Source organism: Poecilia formosa, unplaced genomic scaffold (genome assembly GCF_000485575.1).
Source record: "Poecilia formosa unplaced genomic scaffold, Poecilia_formosa-5.1.2 Scaffold0, whole genome shotgun sequence".
Taxonomy (NCBI): domain Eukaryota; kingdom Metazoa; phylum Chordata; class Actinopteri; order Cyprinodontiformes; family Poeciliidae; genus Poecilia; species Poecilia formosa.
Window position 1 is genome coordinate 7035869 of NW_006799939.1, and position 22335 is coordinate 7058203.

Below are 22335 nucleotides of genomic sequence, written 5' to 3' on the forward strand. Positions count from 1 at the left end.
TGGCACAATTGTTAGAAGATGGGAGAAACTCAAGAGGACTTTCAGTTTCCCTCAAACTGGGGATCCATATAAGATAACTCCTGTTGGAGTATCAGTGATCATGACAGAGGTGACGGATCAGAAACCACTTTTAAATTGGAAAATCTTTAAAAAATTTGCGGCGTAGCTAATATTTATTTCCCCCACTATATGTCTGTACCAGAGCATTGGAAGTGCTTAGTCCTTGATCATGTCGCTTTGAGTACTTTGATTTCTTTTTCATGTATATCTATATTTTTTGTGCACCTTGCATGTGATTGGTCAGAAACTCAAAGTTCAAAAGCGTATTCAGTAGGTACAGTATTGTTGCATGTGAAAGTTTGGGAAGTTGTGTGGGAGTTTGCCTTTACTGTTTGTCGTTTTCAATCATGACGGAATGATTTGGATTTTAAAGCAGGAGTCGTGTGAAATGAACCATCCATCTGCTCTATTAGGAGCATTATTTGATTATCTGTCTTTCTTTCCTTGCATCAATCTCAGTGCTTCAGCTTATGAAGTTTATTGAGTGCTGTGTCTCAGCTTACTTTATCTTGGTCACATGCCTGAGATCAACACACTGTGCTCTTTTGAACACACATTGAATTATGCTAAGCTATAATAACTCCTATGTCATTTTTTTTTCTTTTGCAAATGACTTTTGCAGTTCATTTGCACCTTTTCCTCTTTGCACACTTTATGCAAACTGGGGTGACTTTTGATTGTTAGATTTAATCTTTGCTTGGCTGAGTGTGTATTCTAATTCTCCATGCTGTACTGTAAGTTATTAATTATTCTTGTGCACACTCTCCATCATCATAACACCAAGACAGCAGAAAATGATCAACTTCACACACCCTGTCACTTGACGATCCGCGCAGATTTAATGATGAAGCTAAACATTATCAGCAGATCGGTTTTAAACATAAAAACTTGACAAAAACGGCTTGTTCCTTATTTGTGCTTGATAAAAACTGTACAACCGTGTTAATTAAATTTGTTTGGGTTCTTTCTGAACAATTAAAATAAAGAATGTAAGAATTACTCAGAGCCAAATGCAGCTGAACTAAATGCAAATCAAGAATATTGGAATACTATTTAAAAAAAAAAAGGTGTGCTATTTTTGGTCACTCGTTTCAGAAAGTGAAACTCGTAGATTATATAGACTCCACACACATACATTAGAGCATTTCATGCTTTTATTTCTTCTAAGTTTGATGACTATGGCTTATGTATAACAAAAAAACAAAATCAGTGTCTTATAATTTTTTTTATAACAGAAGATGTTAAGCAGAAATGTTAAGACTTCTGAAAAATGTGTTAATCTCTATGCACTCAGGACTTTGTTGGAGCTCCTTTTGCATAAATTACTGCATCAATCAATCAAGTCTATTCGAATGGCACATTTCAGCAATAAGGCAGTTCAAAGTGCTTTTTATCATAAAAATAAAAAACTATAAACAAAAAAAAACATACAGTCAAAATTTGAGAAAACCAGTAACAATTTTGACGAGTGCCATCCTCAAAACTATCAATACACATCAAATAAAACATAATAAAAACACATCAATGTTTCATGGCATGGAAGTGATTAGCCTGTGGTTCAGATGAAGTGTAAAGGAAGTCCACGGCATCTACATTGTTGGTTCTGATGTCTCTCATCTTCCTCTTTACGATTCTCGATAGTTTACATACTTACCTGAACAGGCCAGGTCACTGAGCCGTCTCTAGATACCTTTGGCAGTGTGTGCCGATACAAAGTCACACTGGAAATTGAAATCAAAGTGTCTCCATACAGCAGTGTGTCAGTGGAAGGAAGCATGAAGCTCTAAAATGTCCTGGCAGTCTGCTGCGCTGACTGTGACCCCCAGAAAACCTAGTGGATCAATGACATCTAAAATTCCCACTGACTGTAAAAACTTCCCACTTGACTTAAGTCAGCATGGATTTTGTCTCTCTCCACTCTTCCTCCAGATTCTGTGACCTTGATTTCCAAATGAAATACAAACTTTACTTTCATCAAAATAAGGACACTGAACCACTGAGCAGCAGTCCAGATGTTTGTCTCCATAGCCCAGTCAAGATGCTTGTGACCTTGCCTCTGGATCAGACATACCTTGACACAAGAAATATCACATTCGTAGCCAAACTGAAGGATTCATCTGGATATAGTGGCTCTTGATATGCTGACTCCAGCCTCAGTTCACTAACTGTAAAGCTGGGAAAACATATTTACTGGATTTTGCTTGACAATCCTTTGAAGGCTGTTGCCGGTGCACATTTTCCTACCACACTTTCTGTTTCCGTTCAACATCCTCTATGTCTTTCTAATTTTTTCAGACATTGAATTTTGTGTTCTCATTAGCTGTTGGCATAATCATCAAAGCTACAAGAAATAAAGGCTTGAAATGTTTCACTCGTTTCTAAAAAAAACCCAAAAAAAAACTAGTCCAAACTTACCTTTCGTCCGAACGTAGTCTCGTCCCGTCAGGTGAACCCGCTTGTCTCTGTAATGACATCGCTGCCTCTCTACCCAGAGGACCTAAAAATCACAGAAACAAATAATTAATTTCATTTCTTTTAACTTTTTCTGTTTACCACAACAACAAAAAAAACGATCACATCTTTCCGCGCACCACCAAGCAAACTACACTCTGATCATTCTGATCTTTTTTTTTTGTTGCTTTTTTTGTAAATAATCTGAATTTAAAACAGAAAACTACAATTGGTTCTTTTTTATTTTATTTCACTTTGACAAGAAAGGAGAGGGGAAAAAAATCCATAGTGCATGGAGAGTTGGGCAACTTTGTGAAGAAGTGTAAAAGGTACTCTTCATTTGTTCAAAGAGTGCCCACTTGCTTCTCTCCTTTTGCGGTGCCATTGTCCAGGGTTAAAAGCAACAAAAACACTCCCCATCTCCTCCACACCTCTGTCCTCTGCAGGGCACACGCATGCGCACACACACGCCGTTCTTTCATAGTCCGCCTTCCTGTGGCTTTGATCTGATAAGAGGCCGGTCCTTGTGAAGGTGGGCGCAGTAAATCAAACGGCAGATCACACACAAACCTGCGCGCACGGGCACACGCGTGCATATGTATCACTGTCATGCCGCCATTGTCTGCTCACACTTAAATCAGAGTGGAAGAGGTTGAAAATAAATACTACTGAGAGGCGGCTGCAGTCTTTTATGTCCTAAAAGCCTCCTGCCTTTATTCTCCCTTCATGTTCTTCAATTAGACTCAATTAACAAAAGCTAGGAGCTGGTCTTAACTACCCACGAAGGACAGCTGTTATAAGGACGCTACATACGTGACATTAAACACACAGGACAGAGGGAGGATGTGCCATGCATACAGATCGGCAGAGGGACTGAAACCACTACTTTTTCTTTTTTTTAATGTTAGCATATAATGAGCTATGTTCATTTAGGCTCTAAAATCAGTAGCATAAGTAGGTAAATCCTACAAGCAGCAAAAAGGAACACATTTTTTCATACATTTTTAAAACACAAGGCTCACATTTCATATCCCATACAATGGGAAATGAAATGTAAACACATAACTTTGCACCATAATACACAGAAACTTTGTGATATTTAATCTTTAGGCTGATGATGCCTGCAGTTTAGTGGTCACATTTTACACATTGTTAAAGCTTCACAAAACATAAGGCGAGTTTTTTTTTTTTTTTGCAATATATATCTTTGGCCTTAAAGCTGCAGTGTGTAACTTTTATAAAAACTATATATTTTTTACATATTTGCTTAAATTGTCACTATGTCATGACAGTATGGTATTACACAGATAATCTGTGAAAACAATTTAGCTCTTCTTCCTTCTCCCAGTGCTAGAAACAACCAATCAGAGCAGAACCAGGAGGCGGGTCTTTATGCCGTCAACAACAATCTTGTCTGGAGCTGCTAATCCCCGTCCCCCTCATCCCTCTTCTGATCTCTGCTACAGATCATGTTGTGAATGCTAAGGCTAGTTAGCATAGCCACCAATGACAGTGAATAAACAGTTTTCCTGTAACACTAAGTTGTTTCTCCACCATTAGCACATTTTCCAGCAAGTATATGAGGTTGATTGACAGCACTAAGACCCTCCTCCTGGCTCTGATTGTTTTGTTTTTTTTTTTCCGGTTGGGAGCGATGCATTTCTTCAGATGGCAGTAGCAGCTCAAGGAGGAGTTAGATGTGTTCACAGATTATCTGTCTCATAACGTACTGTCACGACATGGTGAATGTTTAAAAAATATATCTAAACACATATTCTGGATAAAAGTTGCATACTGCAGCTTCAATGTCACTTTTAAAAGTAAAAAGGGGAAGCTTGTTAGCTTAAGGTAGTGGTTCCCAAACTTTTTCTCCTGGGCTTCCAAACTATCTTGGAATAGGTGCTGTATTGATATTAGCTAGTCATCTTGTAGCTAACATTACCTGCATCCAACAGCTTTACTCAACTCAGTCGGTTAGTTTGGGGGAAAAACGGGAAAAAGTCCTTGCCGTTTTGCTGGTTTGCTGCCATGATCCTAACACACCCGCGTAGCTCTGTACAGCAACAGCAGGTCTCCTTCACTGCCCAGCGCGAGCGTCGTAGCGCTCATGTTGCGTTTAAAGGCGGCTCGGAAAAACAGGTTACAACATGTTAACAACGGATTAAACAGTTTTAACTGCTGATAAAAGTGACAGAGGACACAGATATGGGAAGTGTGGAAGCCCCTACTGTATCAAATTGACAAGGGAATAACAGAGTTGGCCATTCTAAGGTAAAAACCAGCACATACAGCGTTCATGAGCTGTTTTGTTTTTGTTTTTATTTCCCATCCAGACAGCTTCCCGCGACCCCCCCTCCCCCTGCAATGGCACGGCGCCCCCCCTACGGGGCACGCCCCACAGTTTGGGAACCTCTGGCTTAAAGTCATCATCTGAACTGTGAAATATGAGGGGGTTTTGGGTGTGGTTTGCTGCAAGAGAGAGTGGTGGACTTCACAAAATGGATGACATCATGGGAAAAAAAGATCCTCCAAACAAATCTGATAAGTTGCCTCGTACCTTATGTGATGTCACCAGAGGAATAGAAGCTCCCTATCTTATATATTGATTCAATAATTCAACACAAAGTAGCAAAACAAATATTGTTTGTTCTACGGCAGAGAAGGAATATCTAGTTCGTTTATTTGACCGAAAATTCTGGCAGGTAGCTTTGAACATAAAAAATACATTAAACCTCCACACAGATTTACATAATGATAGATAAACAATAATGTCAGAGGGTGTGTGTGTGTGTTTGCATGCATCAGTGTCTGTCCCAAATGCCTTGTTAAAGCCCTCCAGCCCCTCCTCTTGAGAACCAGCCAGGACAAGCTGATCAATACACATGATAGGGAGCTAATCGCTCTCTGTCAAACCAGGCCCTACCAGCTACTAATGGCACATGCTCAGCAAGGAATGGATGCGCGATTGTGTGTGTGAGCATGAATTGACCTTAACAGCACATTGAGCTCTCTTCGGGGACTTTTGCTCAAGGTTAGACTCGGGGGAGAAGGTGCAATTGACAACACTGTCTGTGACACTGACCCCAGTGCCATCAGGACATTCATCATCCAACTGTCACACATGCACACGCACACGCACACAGTGCTGACATACAAATACACACCGAATAAATCCAGCACAGAGTTTATATGATGCAATGGCAGAAAATAAACAAAAGGCACATCAATGAAAAGAGCACGAAGGGCCTTTTTATTTATGCTGTTAAATGAACTGATTGCAACTTGAAGGTGCAGTTTGGGGTAAAGCCATGTTTTACATGGGTCTGAACGTCGAGCAGCAATTTCTATTCACTTTTGTGTTGAACATTGCATGTGTACAGGGATGAAGTGTGTGGAATTTACCTTATTTATTATGTCACACTCTCAATTCACTTTTATCCATACTTAATAATCAAATGATGAAAATCAGATGCTCTGAAGTAAGAAAGTGGAATTCACTGAGACAGTTTGCTTCTAATGGCAAATCATATGCAACAAGGAGTGTTTGTTTTTTTTAAAGTAACTGGTTTGTTCCTTTTGGTCTGTTTTTATAGCTACACACTTCCAGACATGTCACGATGTTAAGACAAAAGGGCAGCTATGATTGTCCCATTTAAAGTCAAAAGCTGATGTTCCCACATATTTGCTCTACAAAAAGCTATTTGTTCACTTTTAAACCTGCTAGCCCGGAAGCCACACGGGTTATTCTCACAGAGTTCAACTGCGTCAGCACATTTACCCTGATGTTATGGTTTCTGGTTCTTTTTTCAAAATCATTGATCAGTTGGTTATCTGGAACATAATGCTGTCAAATATACAGTTCTATCAATAAAGGTGAGATTTTACTGTAAACAGAATGTCTGCACAGCACAGCATAGCATAGCACAGTGCTGTATTAAGTAATGTCACAACTTACTGCCATACGTTTTTTTTTAGCACTCATCAATTCAGCAGCAGTATAAAACTGTAAGGTTTCAGAGTTGTGACTCTCAATCAATGGAAGTTATGTAAAAAATAAAATAAAATAAAATAAAATAAAATAAAATAAAATAAACATCTGTGACATTTTGGTTTAGCAGGAAATCTCACTGCATACACTACAGCCTCGGATAGGAAGGCGAAGCTGAAGCACTTTATATAGGGAAATGCAACTAATCAAACACAAGTGAATTTAAGATTGATGCAAATTTTAAAATACAAGTTTTGCTAAGTTGAATATGGGAACAAGAAAAAAACAGCGACTGACTCCCAATTGTTTATAAAATATCCGTTTCTGACAGCAGCACAGATCGACATTCAGGAAGAGGAAGAAACAAGACCATAATATTGAGCATGAGTATATATGAGCACAAATATGTCTGTATAGTTGACGTCATATTCTGTGCTACCAGAGAAAGAAAAGTGTGGAAATGTGTGTGTGTGTGTGTGTGTGTGTGTGTGTGTGTGTGTGTGTGTGTGTGTGTGTGTGTGTGTGTTTTTCTGTTGTCTCACTATGAATGAGTGGACGTGGTGCGTGGCAGGCAGCTGCAGCAGCCTGATAGCCGAGCTGAGCTGCCCAGACATCAACACTGACATTTTGGGCTCTGCCACCCGCTTCACGGCCCCACGGGAATGCCGTGACAATTGCATCTGTGGTGGTGGTGGTGGACGCGTCTCCCACCCTCGCTTGCCAAGCCCCACCCCACCCCTGAGCCCGTCAATCTCCGCGCCGCGCTCCCCGCGAGACCCGGCCTGAACTCAGAGCTGACCAGGCAACTCGGGCAGCGGCGAACGCTGCAAATGACCCACCGTCGCCGGTGTAGCGATTGTTATCCGCCTCTCCCACCAGCCTCTTTATTTAATCTCTCATCTCTCCGTCAAGACCGAAAACCTCGACCGCAGAGAGGAAAAAAATTACAGAGGACAGAGTTTGTGTGTGTTACTGACAGTAAAAAATAAAAGAGCGTGAGCTCTACAGAGGGAAGGGAGGAGGGTGTGGAGCTGAAAAGAGTGAAAGAGAGGAAACAGATAACAGACAGATACACTCTGGCCCCTCCTTGAGCCTTCTTTCAGGGCACCCCTTACCCCTCTCTCCCTTCTTCCCCTTCCTCTCTCTCCTCACGCCCCTCTTGGGCCCTCTGGTGTTGTTGCTCACTCCATTGTGTCAGCCTTCAGAAGTGCTCAGTTTGAGTGGCAGGCCGTCACAGATCAGTTCCCAGCTAAAGCAGCCCAGCAGGCCAGGGTGACGGGCCAGGAAGGGATCTAAGTGGGGTTTATCAGCGCTTCTTAACGCCTCTCCGGCTCCCTGACACAAAAGAGAGGGGGTATTAAACATCTAAAGCAAACCAAAAGGCGTGAAAGCTCCTTATAGGGCCGCGGGATTGAGGATGTGACTGGAGTCTAAAAATAAAAAATAAAAAAAAAGTAAGAGAGGGAAACACACACACACACACACACGTACAGAGACACACGACTCAATAGCAAGGAGGCACTGAGGGAAAACTCAAATGTTTTTATTCTGTGTAAATGGATAAGTAGGTGGAGGGGAGAAAGAAAACCAAGCAAAAGAAAACTAGCTGAACAATGTTTTCTACCTCGCTGCCTGCAAGAAACGAATCCCATCCACAAAGCCGAGACGCTAAGCAACGGTAAATTATTGAAATTATTTCGAAAAGTTAGGAAAAATTAAATTGTTCTGCCTTTAAGAAGAAGAAATCAGAAAATCAAGATAATCAGAAAATCGTCATTGTTAGATTTCAACTCTCCTTTTGAAATAATTAAGAACACTTTAAAGCCTACTATCTACATTTCTTCATGCAATTTGTGATTTTTCAATTTCCTTTTTAACCAATCTTTTCACAGTTGTTTCTAAAAAAAAAGAGGGGGGGAAAATCCATCATTTCCTACAGAACGATCAAAAAAGACTAGTCAAATGTAACACGTCTTCGTCTGATAATTAAATCCTCACACTTTGGATCAATAGTACGTCTCGCATGTTTTCACCTAAAGGTTAACACAGTCTTCGAGGCACCTAGAACTGTAATACCCCCATAACATCTCCAATAACCCCAATAAAAGTAATATCATATTAAGATTCTGCTGAAGGATAATTCACACAGTAAGCTAAAGTAAAAAAAACTGGTCTACTTAGCCACTGCTTCAGATTGTAATTTGTGTGGATTTAAATTGGAGGACATTACAGAACCATCTGGTCATGGATGCTGTTGTATTAAAAAAAAAAGATGAAACGAAGGGCTTTGTGTGGAACATTGTGTCCTGCCAACTCTTAGAAGTACATATGTTACTTCTGATGCCCTCCTGTTTTGAATAGTACATGAATGTTGGGACCAGGGGTGTGTGTTCACAGAGCTTTGACGTCCAGTCAAGTCACGTTTATATGTGTAGCCCATTTCGGTAATAAGGCAGTCCAAAGTGCTTTACATCATAAAAACATCATTTATGAATTGATTAAATGAGCAATAACCATTCTATTTTGTCAAATTCCATCATGTGAACATCTCTTTTCAACTGTTTCTTTCAGTGTCTCTTAGTGGGTCAGATAATTATTATCAAAAAGTACAGCAAGTCTTTATAGTATCTGTGACAATGACTGATATCAGAATCAAATCTGAATGCCCATCAAGCAAACACTCCACCGTGTCCTTTGGGCTATACAAACTGACACAGTGGCTGATGTTGAGATCCTATTTAACTTCTATCCTACTTTAAGAACGTTTTCACGCCTGAGGTGTTTAGTCGGTTTAAAAAAAGCTGGTTTGTTTCCCGCATTGGAGTCGTTCATTTGTGTAGATGTGAACACAGAGCTATAGGGAGGGCTGGGGGGGCTGCTGCCCCCCAAACCGGGCCGGATGGGGGCCCGGGCCAGGAGGTGCCAGGGAGGGAGGAATGGTTTCAAGTCATTGAAATATGTGATTATAGACAGAGAAAGTGCGCCCTCGCCTGTTGAGAAGGGTGTATTTAATGTTAAATACAACCCCCCCCATCCCGCTCAACAGTTTCAGTTTCACTCCACGTAAGGGGCCCGGTGATTCCTTAGAGGCCCGGTGATTGGTTAGGGGCCTGGTGATTGGCCCCGCCCCCCGGCCCGACGCTGACTTGTTCCGCTAGTGGAACACAGCAATGTCACTAAGATACGGGCCAAAACAACCATACCAACACCGCTTAGAGAACGTGGTCTCGGTACGATTCCAAACAAACTCTAGAGAAGTTTGTTTATGGTGTGAGGGTGATTTGACTTTGAGCCAACAGCTGTTAGGTGTTTGGTGCTAGCTTGCGCCAAATGCCTTCTGAAGGGACAGGTATACGTTGCATTGTGGGACATTGCAAACACACTAAGAAACACATGTTGTGCATCTTTTTTTTAAAAGACTAAGGTTTTACCTGGAACACATTGTTAAGTTTAAATCTTCTATGTTTAGAGAGAATGAAAAGCTACATTTTAAGTTAGCTTTTCACCTAGCTTAGAACACAGCATCTGCTTCCTATATTTACAATTAGCACTCCTAGCCTAGACCTATGCGGCAATAAACAGCCTGCTCTTTGTGATTTGCTTACAATTTTCAGTGAGTGAAAGAAAACCGAACTGCCTGAAAAGCATGTTAGCAAAATCATCAACTGATTTGGACCAAAGTAAATGAACTACAGGTGGGAAAACCCCAAGAAACCAGGAAGGTGCCAGCTAAGTAAATATATCTTTATCACACATCTGTTAATTAGTGTATGTTAAAGAAAAGGTAGGTGGATGCTCCAACTGAATATATTAAATAAATTTAATATATTAAATTTAATATTTAATAAAAATGCAGTAGTTGTGGCTTTACAGGTGTTTGTTTGTTTGTTTGTTTGTTTGTTTGTTTGTTTGTTTGTTTGTTTGTTTGTTTGTTTGTTTGTTTTGTGTTATGGAGGCCAAAAGGCTAACAAATAAAAACATTAGTAATTTTAAGGGTAATCCAAATTCTGCATGTAAATAAGCTTTAGAAAGAGGAAAGTAGCTCTAACTTAACCATTGTCTGTGCTGGCATTCTTGTTGCTGTTGGCTGTTGCGTTTCATAAATAAGAAATTTGAATTCACTAAGCAGAATAAGAAAAGAAGTAAGGGAAAAAAATCCAATCTCAAGCCTGATGCATGTTGCAGCAAAAGATTTACTGTATGTGCGTATTAAGTGTGTAATACACCAGCGGGGGCCAGTTTGCGTATGTTAGAGGCTGGTGGGGGGCTTCCGCCAGAGACATTTTGGAAAAGGTCAGTGCGGAGTTCAATCAAAGACATGCTTGTGCATTTTTAGACTGAAACTGCATGAGGTATGATATGGACAGATCAGATCAGAGAACACTGAATGGAGGCAACTATACAAGTCAGTAAGACAGAGAAGGAGAAAGGAAACCCTAATGAAGGAAAATATGGTACATGATATAGCTATGTGACATAGTTAGGACAGATGTCTTCAGCTATGTTATAAATATCTGAAATAGAAATTAATTTGATGCACTTAATCAACAAAAACAATGTTTTACTTATTAAACAAAAGATCTGTTACAAAATGTAACTTGAAATAGCACTATGAAAAGATAAAGTAGATGAAATGAGAGATGCAGCTAATATACTATATACACAGCAAAACAGCAAAAATTTATAATTTTCTAAGGCAATTTGCCACTAAATACATTAGGTCAGTGATTCTTGAGAATAGGGACAAAACAGGTCCTATGGATAAAGCACAAAATTTGAATAAAATATACACAAAATATAATTTTTTCAAATATCTGACTCAACTAACCTGGGTCATGTGAGCGCAACAATATATATTTTCCTGGTGTTTGCTGAATATTTCTTTATTTTAAACATTGTAGTCGGTTGATGATGCCTGTAAACCCTTGTCCCAGAGTAGAACTCAATACATTATAATAGTTTAAAACAATTAAAGAAATACTAAAATTATATATTGTGACAAGTATAAGTAGTCATATAAAGAATTATAAAAGTATCAATAAATTGAATTAAAAATAATTTTTAGATATTTTCCAACTCCGTTGAAATTTGTCCCTAGTTTTTGTCAACACTGTCAGACATGAAAAGAATGTAAAAAAAAAAATCAAGCATTATTGGGGGGCACCAGAACTTCTGAGGACCCCATGACAACTTCCTTTCTCTTCCTTTGCTAGGAGGGCTAGTTAGCTCTGGTTAGCTTATGTTATTCTTTAGTTTTGTTCTTGTTTTTATTCCCAAGTTGCTTGTCACAACCATGATGTGTCAACACCATAACTGACAATTTACAAAACTTTGATGAAATTTTGTGAAATAAAAGCTTAATTTTAGTAAATTGTAAAGATTTCATGGACCTGACGAGCTACAGTATGGCCTCCTTCAGAATAACATCCTATAAATTGAGGTAGTTTGGCATTTCGTCAACTCTGTCAGATGTCAACTCCATCAAAGTTTCTCTGACTCTTTTAGTGAAATTGTTGTCAAATCTCACTTAAATGTGCAATTAATTCATTTTAATGTATTTTACATAAATTGCATTACTTCACATGTATCAAGTTTTTCATTTTACTCACTAGTTTGTCACCACCTTCAGTTCTGTGTCAACTTTGTCATGTACTGTCGACGCCATCAGATGGCATCAGATGGACTTTTTGTTGTTTTTTGTTTTAAATAATATTTATTTTGTTTCTTGAGAAGCATTTGTCTGTAAAATGAGTAAAAATATCACTAATAGGGTATTTTAAAAATCATTTTATATTTATTTTTGTCAGATGGTGATGACAAAGTTCTAGGTCAGGTCAATTAAAAATGTAATTTTTAAGAAAATGTTGCAACTGGGAGCCTTTACCTTAGCATCTTTACATTTCCAAAACATTATTATATTTTCATACATAAGGTTGAGAAATAATAATAAAAATAAATAAATATGGGAAAATTAAAACCCATTTTGTCCTTATTCTCATCAAGAATCACTGAGGTGTTTAATCTATGTTGCTGATTTGGTTTACGTATATAGCAAAATAAAAAGTTTTTGATTGGCATAGATTATCAGATATTTGTGATAATCAAAATGTTCTACTGTGTTTTCTGTTATAAGTTGAAAAAACTTAGATAATGAGTGACACTGTTGTGTAAATACTCCAATAGCAATGTCAACTATGTCAAGTTAAGTTTTAACCTGAGGTTGCAGAATGCCGAAGTTCTTCATAAATTCAACCAAAAATTTAAATAAGCAAAAAGTTTACTTAAACAAGCAAACAGAGCCTAACGTTAGTGTCTCTGTTTCATTTGCAGGTTTGCAGAAGAATTAAACTACTGGTACAAGGAAAATTTTGACTAAATCATTTTTATTTATCTGCTGACAATCTACTCTTCTCTTTAGAGGTAATCTTTCCCCCCAAGAAATGTGAAGAAGTAAAACTCATTCCACTCCGAAAAGTGCATTTTTTCCAACCTCATTGTAAAATTTGGCTTTGTTTTAAAGCCTTAAAAATTAAACAGGATAATGAAATCTACATTTATAAAGCACATATTCACATCTACTCAGACTTAAGGATCTTAAATAAAATCACAAAAAAATAATGCTTAGTAGCTCCAAATATAAAACTATTTGATCTGAATAACGGTGAAATTCCTATTAGAAAGATATAAAAGCTTAAGAACAGCGGGCAGGAAAAGCTCAACGTATTTGCATCCACAGCCGTATTTGTGCAATCTATTAATTTACAACTCATTAGAAAATGTGGAACATTTTCATTTTAACCTAAGTTATGAAAGTAGAAAAGTAATTAAAGTAACAGTTTAATGAAATCATGAACCATACATAGAGTCACTGGAGATTATGCATAAATTACTTCAATTAATCACATGCACACTGATCCAGATGATAACTCTAAATCAGAGTTAGGAATATTCCTTTCTTTATTTTCTGCTCTTTTTGCTGTTTGTATTTGCATGCCTGTTCGAGTGTGTGTGAGTATGCCCACATGTGTGTATATGTGTGTGTGTGAAGTTGATTTGTGCTTTGTGTGTTGTGTGACTGAAGGGGAACATGATGGGGAAGAGTCCAAAGGTCTGGTGCGCCTTGGAGAACGTGCGTGGCCAGAGCCACATCTCAGACCCTTCCCCTCATCCTGCCTCCTTCGCCCCGCGCTGTCACGGGATATCTCCGAGGGTGACGGTTTCCCTGGCAACTACAGCCCGGTCAGGAGGCTGCATTGTGCGTTCAGCCGGTGATGCAGAACGCTCTGCTGAAGGTGGGGTACGCTAAGTGATAGCGGGTGGTGCAAAGGGGGACAGGAGTAGGGGGGAAAAAAAAAAAAGAACATGAGCATGCTTTTGTGCACCTCTCGCCATATAATGTTTAAAGTTCTCCTTCTAATCAACACTAGACCTCGATTAGTAGACTAGTGACAGCCAAATGAAGTTTCATTTGCATACACATGCTGGGTGAAATCAGAACTGATGCCAGTGTGTGAATCTGTTTGACACAGCCAGGACAGACTACTAGTAGTCTGCTAGCAGCTGCTTTTGATAGAGACGATTGTGTTTACCACCCAGGGCGCCTTTGTGTCAATGGGTGGCAGGAGGAATTGGAAGCTGAGATAAATGTTGTTTTTATTATTAATTATTTTTAGAGAGTCAATAGGGATTGGGCTCCCCCTGTGTTTGGTCAAAGAAAATATAATCCTACATTGTTGCTGGTAAATGATTTGAGATTCCTATTTGGTTCAAAATGAAAATGTGGTTTTATTGTTCCTGAAGTAATCTGGATTACAACTGAGCTGCTCTTGTTAAATTAATATTTCTGAAAACACGAATATGTTCTCGTCGCAAATATAAATAAGTAAATAAAGCTGGGCTGTTCTTGGCAGCACTGTTGCCGTATACAGCAAGAAGATCCTGCGTAAACTGGAAACAGAGAACAGGTGATCCAACTTAAAATATAATTTGATCACAAGTAATAAAATTAACCCTATTAAGTTGTCAGGTTAAAACATAAAGGAAGTTAGACAAACTTAATTAATTTACCTGTGACCAATTCGTACCAGTTTTTAAGTTGGAGCTGCATTTTCTGTTTTCACTGTGCAAATACTAGCCTGGGATCTTTCTTTCAATATGGGGATCGATTTGATATTAATAACTGTATCGGTCCGCTATTGAAGAAAATTCTAGATCAGGTATCAGATGACTATGTGCCCGGGCATATCTGTTTAATCTAATTCTATGCTTTGTGCTATGAGTGAAGTCACGCTTTATATTTATTTTACATTATATTTAGTATTCCTAATTGCACTTTCTGAACCAGTTTAAAAGTTTGTTGCATTTTATTTTTTACTTGTTTGACCAAGGTAGTCAACCTATGGTTTTTGTCAGTTTTGCTTTCCTTATTCTATACTACTGTGAAGCTATACACAATAGCTTCACGTCATGTGAAGTTATACACAATAGCTTCACAGTAGTATAGCTTCTACTGCTGAAGAGTTACCAAATAATTTCTAATTCAGTACATTTATGTCTGTGTTTTAAAAAAGAAAACATTTCAAGTCAATTCAGCACTGTTTTTCTGTATCGGATCGGTACCAGCCGATACTGAACTTTAGATATCTGTACTGGTATCAGAAAAGAAAAAAGTGGATCGGTGCAGACCTAAACTTTCTGCATGGAGTTTGCAGGTTTTTCATGTGCGTGCGTTGGTTTTCTCCAGGTACTCAGGCTTCCTGACATAGTTCAAAAACACGACTGTTGGGTTAACTGGTTACTCTAAATCGCCCCCTGGGTGTGATATTTGCATGCATGGTAGTTTGTCTTCTGTGTTACCCTGTAATGGACTGATGACCTGGGGCGCCACTCACCCAATGACCACTGGAGATAGGCACCAGGCCCCCTGTGACCGTGCATGGACAAGCCGCTATAGATTCATGGACAAACACGAACTTCTGGTGCTTTTTTTTTTGTATTAAGGCAAAATGAAATTAAACCAAACCTGGAATAAATTTTTACATTGCTTACATATTTATTAAAACACACTTCACATAGTCTACTCATTGTCTCCCAACAATGAGTAGACTATGTGAGAAAACCTGTCTGTTTTCTCACATAGTCAGAACACAGGAGGAGATTCTCATCCAGGGTGACGAAAACAAGAACCACTGCTCTACACATCTGTTTAATTCTTCATTTAGAAGGGATTATGTCGCTACACAGTATACAGTAAGTATCTACCCCAGACACAAACACTTACCCCTGCTGCAGACCGAAGTCTCCCCTCAAAGGTGACTCTATCAGAGCGCCCCCTGCTGTCCCTCAGGGTGTACAGGCCCTCCAGGCTGCCGACCTGCCAGGAAGAAAAAAAGAACACGCTGTTAAGCTAAACTCCTAGCTAAACTACTGCGTGAGAATTGAAGCAACATTTGCTGTGTTCCATACTTCTTAAGTCAGAATTAGCGGAAAATGACATTGATAATAATATCTGTTTGTGGAAAAGATGTAAGAATTTTTTTTTTTTTTTTTTGTAAAATCACAACATAGTACTGGTCGATACCGACACGTCGTATTCAGCCTTAATCACCCTCGTGACCCGTCGCGCTACCTGACTGCGCTGTACCCCCTCCCCCACCGGCCTCCACCCTCGGCCACCTGTCCTGTGTGTGTCGGGGTAGGGGGGGGTCCGAGAGAGTGGTGGGCCGAAATCAAATAGCCCAGAGTTTATCTAACCTTATCCCAGGCTTTTCATTTCCAAGCCTTATAAACTCAATCGTATTGACCGCCTGGGAGAGTTAGAACTAACTAAGTGAAATCTACTCGGCAGCAATTGTGTGCCGGGGCGCATGTTGTGCGTCTCCGCGGCGAATGTGTGTGTGTGCGCGCGCGGCTCGCTGATTCTATCTTCCTTCGCTTTCATTCTCTCTATTCTCTGTCCCCGAGGTGCATCAGGGCTGAGACTGCCGAGTAAATTGTCCCAAATTGAGTTCCCTCTTGCCGGCAGATACAGGCCACATCCCGACCGTTTAGAACGAGCCAGAGAAAGAAGAGGAAAGAGCGAGAGAGAGAGAGAAAGAGAGAGAGAGAAAAAAAACAATCACAGCACACATCACTCGCTTGAAAAATTTCTATCTAATTTCTTTCCTTGGCTTTCTTTCTATTCACCCTCCCTGACTCTCCTTCTTCTTCTCTGCAGTACTGATTTCCCTGCTGCCTTTCTGTCTTCTTGCAGCACATTATTCTTCTGTCTCTCAGTCTTTATATCACTCCCTCTGTGTCTTCTCTTGTCTTTGTCTGCTGCCACAGATGTACATCCGTCTTTTCTCGCTCAGCTTGGTTTTTTCTTCCCCTTTGATGCCTGGTCTCCTTACTCCATCTTTTCTTTTTCTTTTTTTTCCCCTGTCCTCTCTCCTTCAAACCCTGCTACCTTTCTCCCAACAATAATTTCTCTACGCCTTTTTTCTCTCACCTCAGTTTCAATCCCTCCTTTGCCTTCTCATTCCTCTCTCTATGGATGGCTGTACCCGGTGACACAGTACCCATCAGCACAGACGTCCTGGGTGGAGGAGTCTGGCTCTGACAATAATCACACAGCAAGTTTATAACACTGGCAGTCCAGCTGAGTAGAGCTGAACTGAGCACACACGACTCCCATGATGCCAGCACACTCCATTTAACTCGGCAGGGGGGCTGCAGGCTGGCTGGGGTGGGAATGAAGCATGAGACAGATATGGGGATGCCTACGTGTGCGCGTGTGTGTGTGAGTGTGTGTGTTTTTTTTTCTCTTCTGGTTGGGGGGGGGGCTTATGCTGGAGCAGTGTCTGAAGACAGATATGGAAACAGGATCTGGAAGGATGGTTATAACTGATACTGCAGCTGCCAGGGGATGAAGGATTTGGGAGTTTTAGGTATAAGACGAAACTCATTCCGTAAGTAGACACTCCCATCCAGCAAAAACTTCAATAGAAAAGTCCTGGCAGAAAAAAAAACACTGACATATGTAAGATTAAACAGTCCTTCCATGACAAGCTTTAAGACATGTGATTAACATATTTAAGGCCAAACTTCATTTAAAAAAAAAAAAAACTAATTTAAGACATTTTAAGGCCTTCGTTTGTGATACATGAATTTAAGACTTTTTAAGATCGTTTTAATGCCACCCCGAGTGAATTTTAAGACTGAAAAAAAACATAAATACAGGAGACGGTTGGGAAGTCCTACTGTATGACAGTCAAGCATAGCAAACTAGCAAAATTTCTGGGGTCTGTTTGTGGCTCTTGGCAGCAACTTGGTGTTTCTCACACTGTATACAAAACTCTTTGCACAGTATGCGCCTTGAACCATATGGGTTGGCAACAGAAAAGAGCCAGTGGGGAAACCGAACATCATCCATCCAAGTGGCGATCAATTTCTACTTGTGATAGAAGCAAGACAGCTAGCTACAGCTAGTCAGGGCATATCGGCAGCTAGCTAGCGATCACCTCAATCAGCTCGAGTCACAGAACAGAATCGAGATATCTGACTCAAACTTTTGCTTGAGAGAAAAGTCCTGCTGGAATTTTGTTAGTTTGACTGATTGCTTAGTTTGTTCACTGCTAGTTCCAGTACGTATGGAACTAGCAGCTAGCCAACTAGTCAAATGTTGTCTCTTTTTTTTTTAAGTGAATTGTCATTTGTTTAGCAGGTTTTCAGTTTTGACAACAAAAATTGTTTGGGCTTTTGAATCCAAGATGATATAAGGTTTAGATGGAATAAGTTTCATCCAGGTACATTGTAGCTACAGCAATGGAAAGGCAGCCACTGCACAAGTAAAACAAAAAAAACAAAACAAATGCACATACATACTTTCAGAAAATTCAGCTATAAAGATTAGAAAGCTATTTCAAACACATAAAAAAGAAATGCATGCATGCACATGCGCACACATTCAGTAAATCTATATATTTTTGCACCCATCAGAGCAGATTGGCAACAAAACAATATGAGGCCAATCAGGAGACCATTGGTGTGGTTCTCCGTTTGCTAATGAAGGCACTTTGAAAAGGTAATCTAATTCACCAGCCGCAATTAAGACTGGTGAGCGCCTTGTCACTATCAATTATCCACTCTTTCACTCATGTTCTCCACCGCGGACGCTGAGCTTGCCTGACACACAGTACTGTTTTACAAATCCACCCAATCTGCCAGCCACTAATCATGGGAACACTAATCATGAAAGTGTTCAAACACACACATGCATGTTGAATGCTTCAACCGTTCCACAACGGACTAGGTAAGCTTGGCCTGATTTCACTATTCTTCTTGGCGAGACCACATAGATGGCGAAGATAGGAGGGAATTTGGATATCAATGTATATATAGAAATCGAAATGATTACCTTATAAACCTATCTGATATATGGAAAATGTTTTCCATATATATATGTTAAATATAACAGGCTACAAAAATTAGTGAAGTGACTCCCAGTTATTTATTTGGATATAAATAGTTGTCAAGTGTTTCCAAACTAATACACTGAACTGTAAAAAGGATTTAACCTTTAAGGGGTGGTATCATGTGAAATTGACTATTTAACTATTGAGCTTTCCTCATCAGAAACATACCTGGAGTGTTGCCTTGATTCTTTCATGCACGTTTGAGAAATCCTTTAATCTCCTGTGGCAACCATTCAGGTGTGCAAAACACCTGGATGGACCTAGCAACTCCTTCTAGACGAAGCTCCTCCTCAGAGCTGCAGTTTCCAAGCTTTTGCACTTTCGCCTCACAGAGCAGTCCTCTCAGCTCCTTCAGACTAGCCAGAAGCAATTAGCAAACACCTGGTGGAACTGCACATCTGCTGAATTCATTATACCAGCCACTTCTCTGTGCCAAAGGGTTAATAGAGGAGCCATGTTGTGATGACTTCCTGAAGTTTGGTGACTACTGTTTCTGATGTTTAAGGCAGCTGTTTGTTGTTGTTTTTTACATATGTATTTCAATATTCACAAATTGCATAACAAATGTCTGCAGCTGCACAACCCTTAATTATTCATTAACTTTGTTTCACAAAGCCAAAAGGTGAATTTATGAGTACAAAATATTTTTTGCCCAAATTAGGGTTATTCTGGTTTCATTTCAGCTCAAGGGTCTGTAATCTAAAGAGCATTTTGCCTCCAGTCCAGCTAAATAAAACTAATTTACATCCTGTTATATTAAGACCTGTTGAAAAGAGACTGTTTTGATTTTTGATAAATATCTACTGTTGAAAATTTGTTGCACTTTTTGAACAACAATTTCTGTTTTTTTTTTAACTGAAATAAAACGTAACATTGTTGCAAAAGCAGGTATGGATAATTTTTGTTTTGTCTGTACTGTTGATGTTGGTGGAAAGATGTAAAAATTAAAAAGAAAGTTTATAGTTTCCAACCTAATGGTCAGAAAAATAGATCTAAAAATATATTCCTGGTAATTTTAGTATCATTATGTTGTGGAAATTCAACAAAATTGTATTAAATCTATATTTAAAAGCTTTTGTGGGTTGCAGATTCCTGTAGCTCCTTGTAACAATCAATATTCACACCAGTCTTTTTCATTTAGTGTCCGCAAGAGCTGAGTAGCACGCTGTCGAAAAGAAAACACAACAAAAACACAGCAACACAAACAGGGAATTGATGGAGGAAGCATAACGTGTAACCAAAAACAAACACAGACATCCAGAGTCATTGAAACAGTGTGTGAAAGCTGTTTGAGATGGTCCACCCTATGGAGAAAACAGCAGCATGTGTGTCTGCTAACAGCCCCACAGGGATCGAGGGCTCCACAGGCTCTGCTATGGAAAAGCAGGAAACAGTGGAGGGAAGGGGGCTGGATGACGGAGGGCTATGCTAGGGGTTAAACGAGGTAAGCCGTTAAGCTTTGTTAGTTACAGTATTGGCAGGGGATGTAGCCACGGAGAAGGGCTGGGCTCCGAGTTCAACAGTCCATCTTAAAGTAAAAAAGAATAAAGTTATAGGAGCTCTTAAATGAGCTATAAAACCATTTATCTCTTGTAGTTTGGGAATGAATTGCAAAAGAGTTATAATGTAGTATAATTTTATAAGAAAAGAGGCATTATTTTACAAATGTGCAATTGGATTGCACATTTGCAGCCCAGTATAGAACAGTTACATGGTTCTATAGTGGTAGTATAGAACCAGGGGGTACTTTATGAGTTATGCTTCCTCCATCAATTCCCTGGCCTGGAAAAGTAGTCGTACACATTGAATTTTTCACAAGTCATAAATTGAATCTATTTTACTGTGGTAAACCACAGTAAAAATGTGGAAGGACAATGAAACATGGTTCCACCAAACAGAAAAGAAAAAAAATCTAAAACAGGGCAGTGTTAATTTGTATTTAGTTCCCCTTAGTCCATACTTTGTAGAACCAAGTATTCAGTCGTAGCGGGGGGTGTTTGTTTTGTGGCTTCCAGTATGTGAATATGCTGGAAGGTGAACCTGCCATAATGGCAGGAATGGACATACAAAACATAGAAACATTTTGTATGTCAACATTTGTACTGCACCTAAGAAGCAACACAACGTGATGTTTACGTAATTTCCCACTTTTCTCTTTCATCTCCAGATGCATTGTGTGTGTGTGTGTGTGTGTGTGTGTGTGTGCGTGCGTGTGTGTGCGTGTGTGCGTGTGTGGGTGTGTATGTGTGTGTGCGTGTTTGTGCGATTCACGCGTTTCTTCCTTCTCTTGTCCACCATTGTCTTTTATCTTCTTTATCTATCTGTGTTTCCCTCTCTCTCCATTTCAATATTGAAGAGAGTTTTATTAAGGGGCTAGACTCGGATGTGCTGAGGCTCTCTCAGTAATTTTCCTACAAAGTGCTTTAATCCATCACACGGCCAACATGTGGCCTTTGCAGCCATACATCATCCGAGCCCACAGAGAGCGAGCGGGAAGTCTGAGCATAATTTCTGCTCTCCTCCGCCCGCTCGCCACCTTCTACTTCCTCCTTTTTTTTCCTTCTTCTTCCTCTTCTTCCTCCGCGCTTACCTTTGCATTTCGCCAGAGATCCCCACCAGGGAGGGGGAACCTGGTCTTCTGCACATATTCCACGGTCTGGTCCTTCTCCGAATTTAAAAATGAGGCATGTGCAAAGATGGAGTGGGGCGGGCGCCGGCAGGGGCGGTAAGCAAAGGGGATGGAGGAAGCAAAGGGAAAATGAAAGAGATTGAGATAGGAGTGAGTGAATGAGGGAGTGGATGAGTGTGAGGTTGAGAGAGAGCGAGAGAAAGGAAGAGATAAGGAGAATGGAGAAAAATCTCACTCAATTCAATGAAACGGGGGACAAAAGCAGGTGATTGGGAGGTAGAGTGTGTGTGTGTGTGTGTGTGTTTATACATATAGGCTTGTGCGTGTGCTGTGCACAAGGCGAGTCTTCGCGCTTGCAAGTGGAAGCAGAAACAGAAAGAGAGAGAGAGAGAAAGAGAAGAGGAGGGAAAATGAAAGTGCTGCATTTCCCAGCATGCAGCTGGTGCAGCGCTGCCCTCCGTTTTGCCCCCCGGCCAACACCTGCTTCCATTTCGCTTCCTCCGCCCTCCTCACACCGAGGAGCAGTGATGAACTCTGGACCCCCTGACTAATGGAATGGGCCCTCGCTCCCGACCATTAGAGGATTGGTGTCCCTTTTTGGCACCCCTGAGTGCCCCTACTGTACGGAAATAAGTGAGGCCAGGGTGAGGGAGAAGATAGTGGCAGGTTAGTCTTTTTTTTCCCTTCCCCTCAACACACACACACACACACACACACACACACACACACACACACACACACACACACACACA

At 40.1% G+C, this 22335-nt stretch overlaps 1 protein-coding gene across 4 annotated transcripts in view; it reads right to left on the reverse strand.

Moving 5' to 3' along the window:
* LOC103151010 (proprotein convertase subtilisin/kexin type 4-like) overlaps nt 1-22335 on the reverse strand; it is a 215007-nt gene that overhangs the window by 181212 nt on the left and 11460 nt on the right. For all 4 annotated transcript variants that reach the window (XM_016680995.1, XM_016681040.1, XM_016680937.1 and 1 more), the window contains 2 exons: nt 15780-15872; nt 2476-2557 (listed from right to left, as the gene is read on the reverse strand). In XM_016680995.1, coding sequence (XP_016536481.1) covers nt 2476-2557; nt 15780-15872 — 175 coding nt within the window. The remainder of the gene's footprint in view (nt 1-2475; nt 2558-15779; nt 15873-22335) is intronic.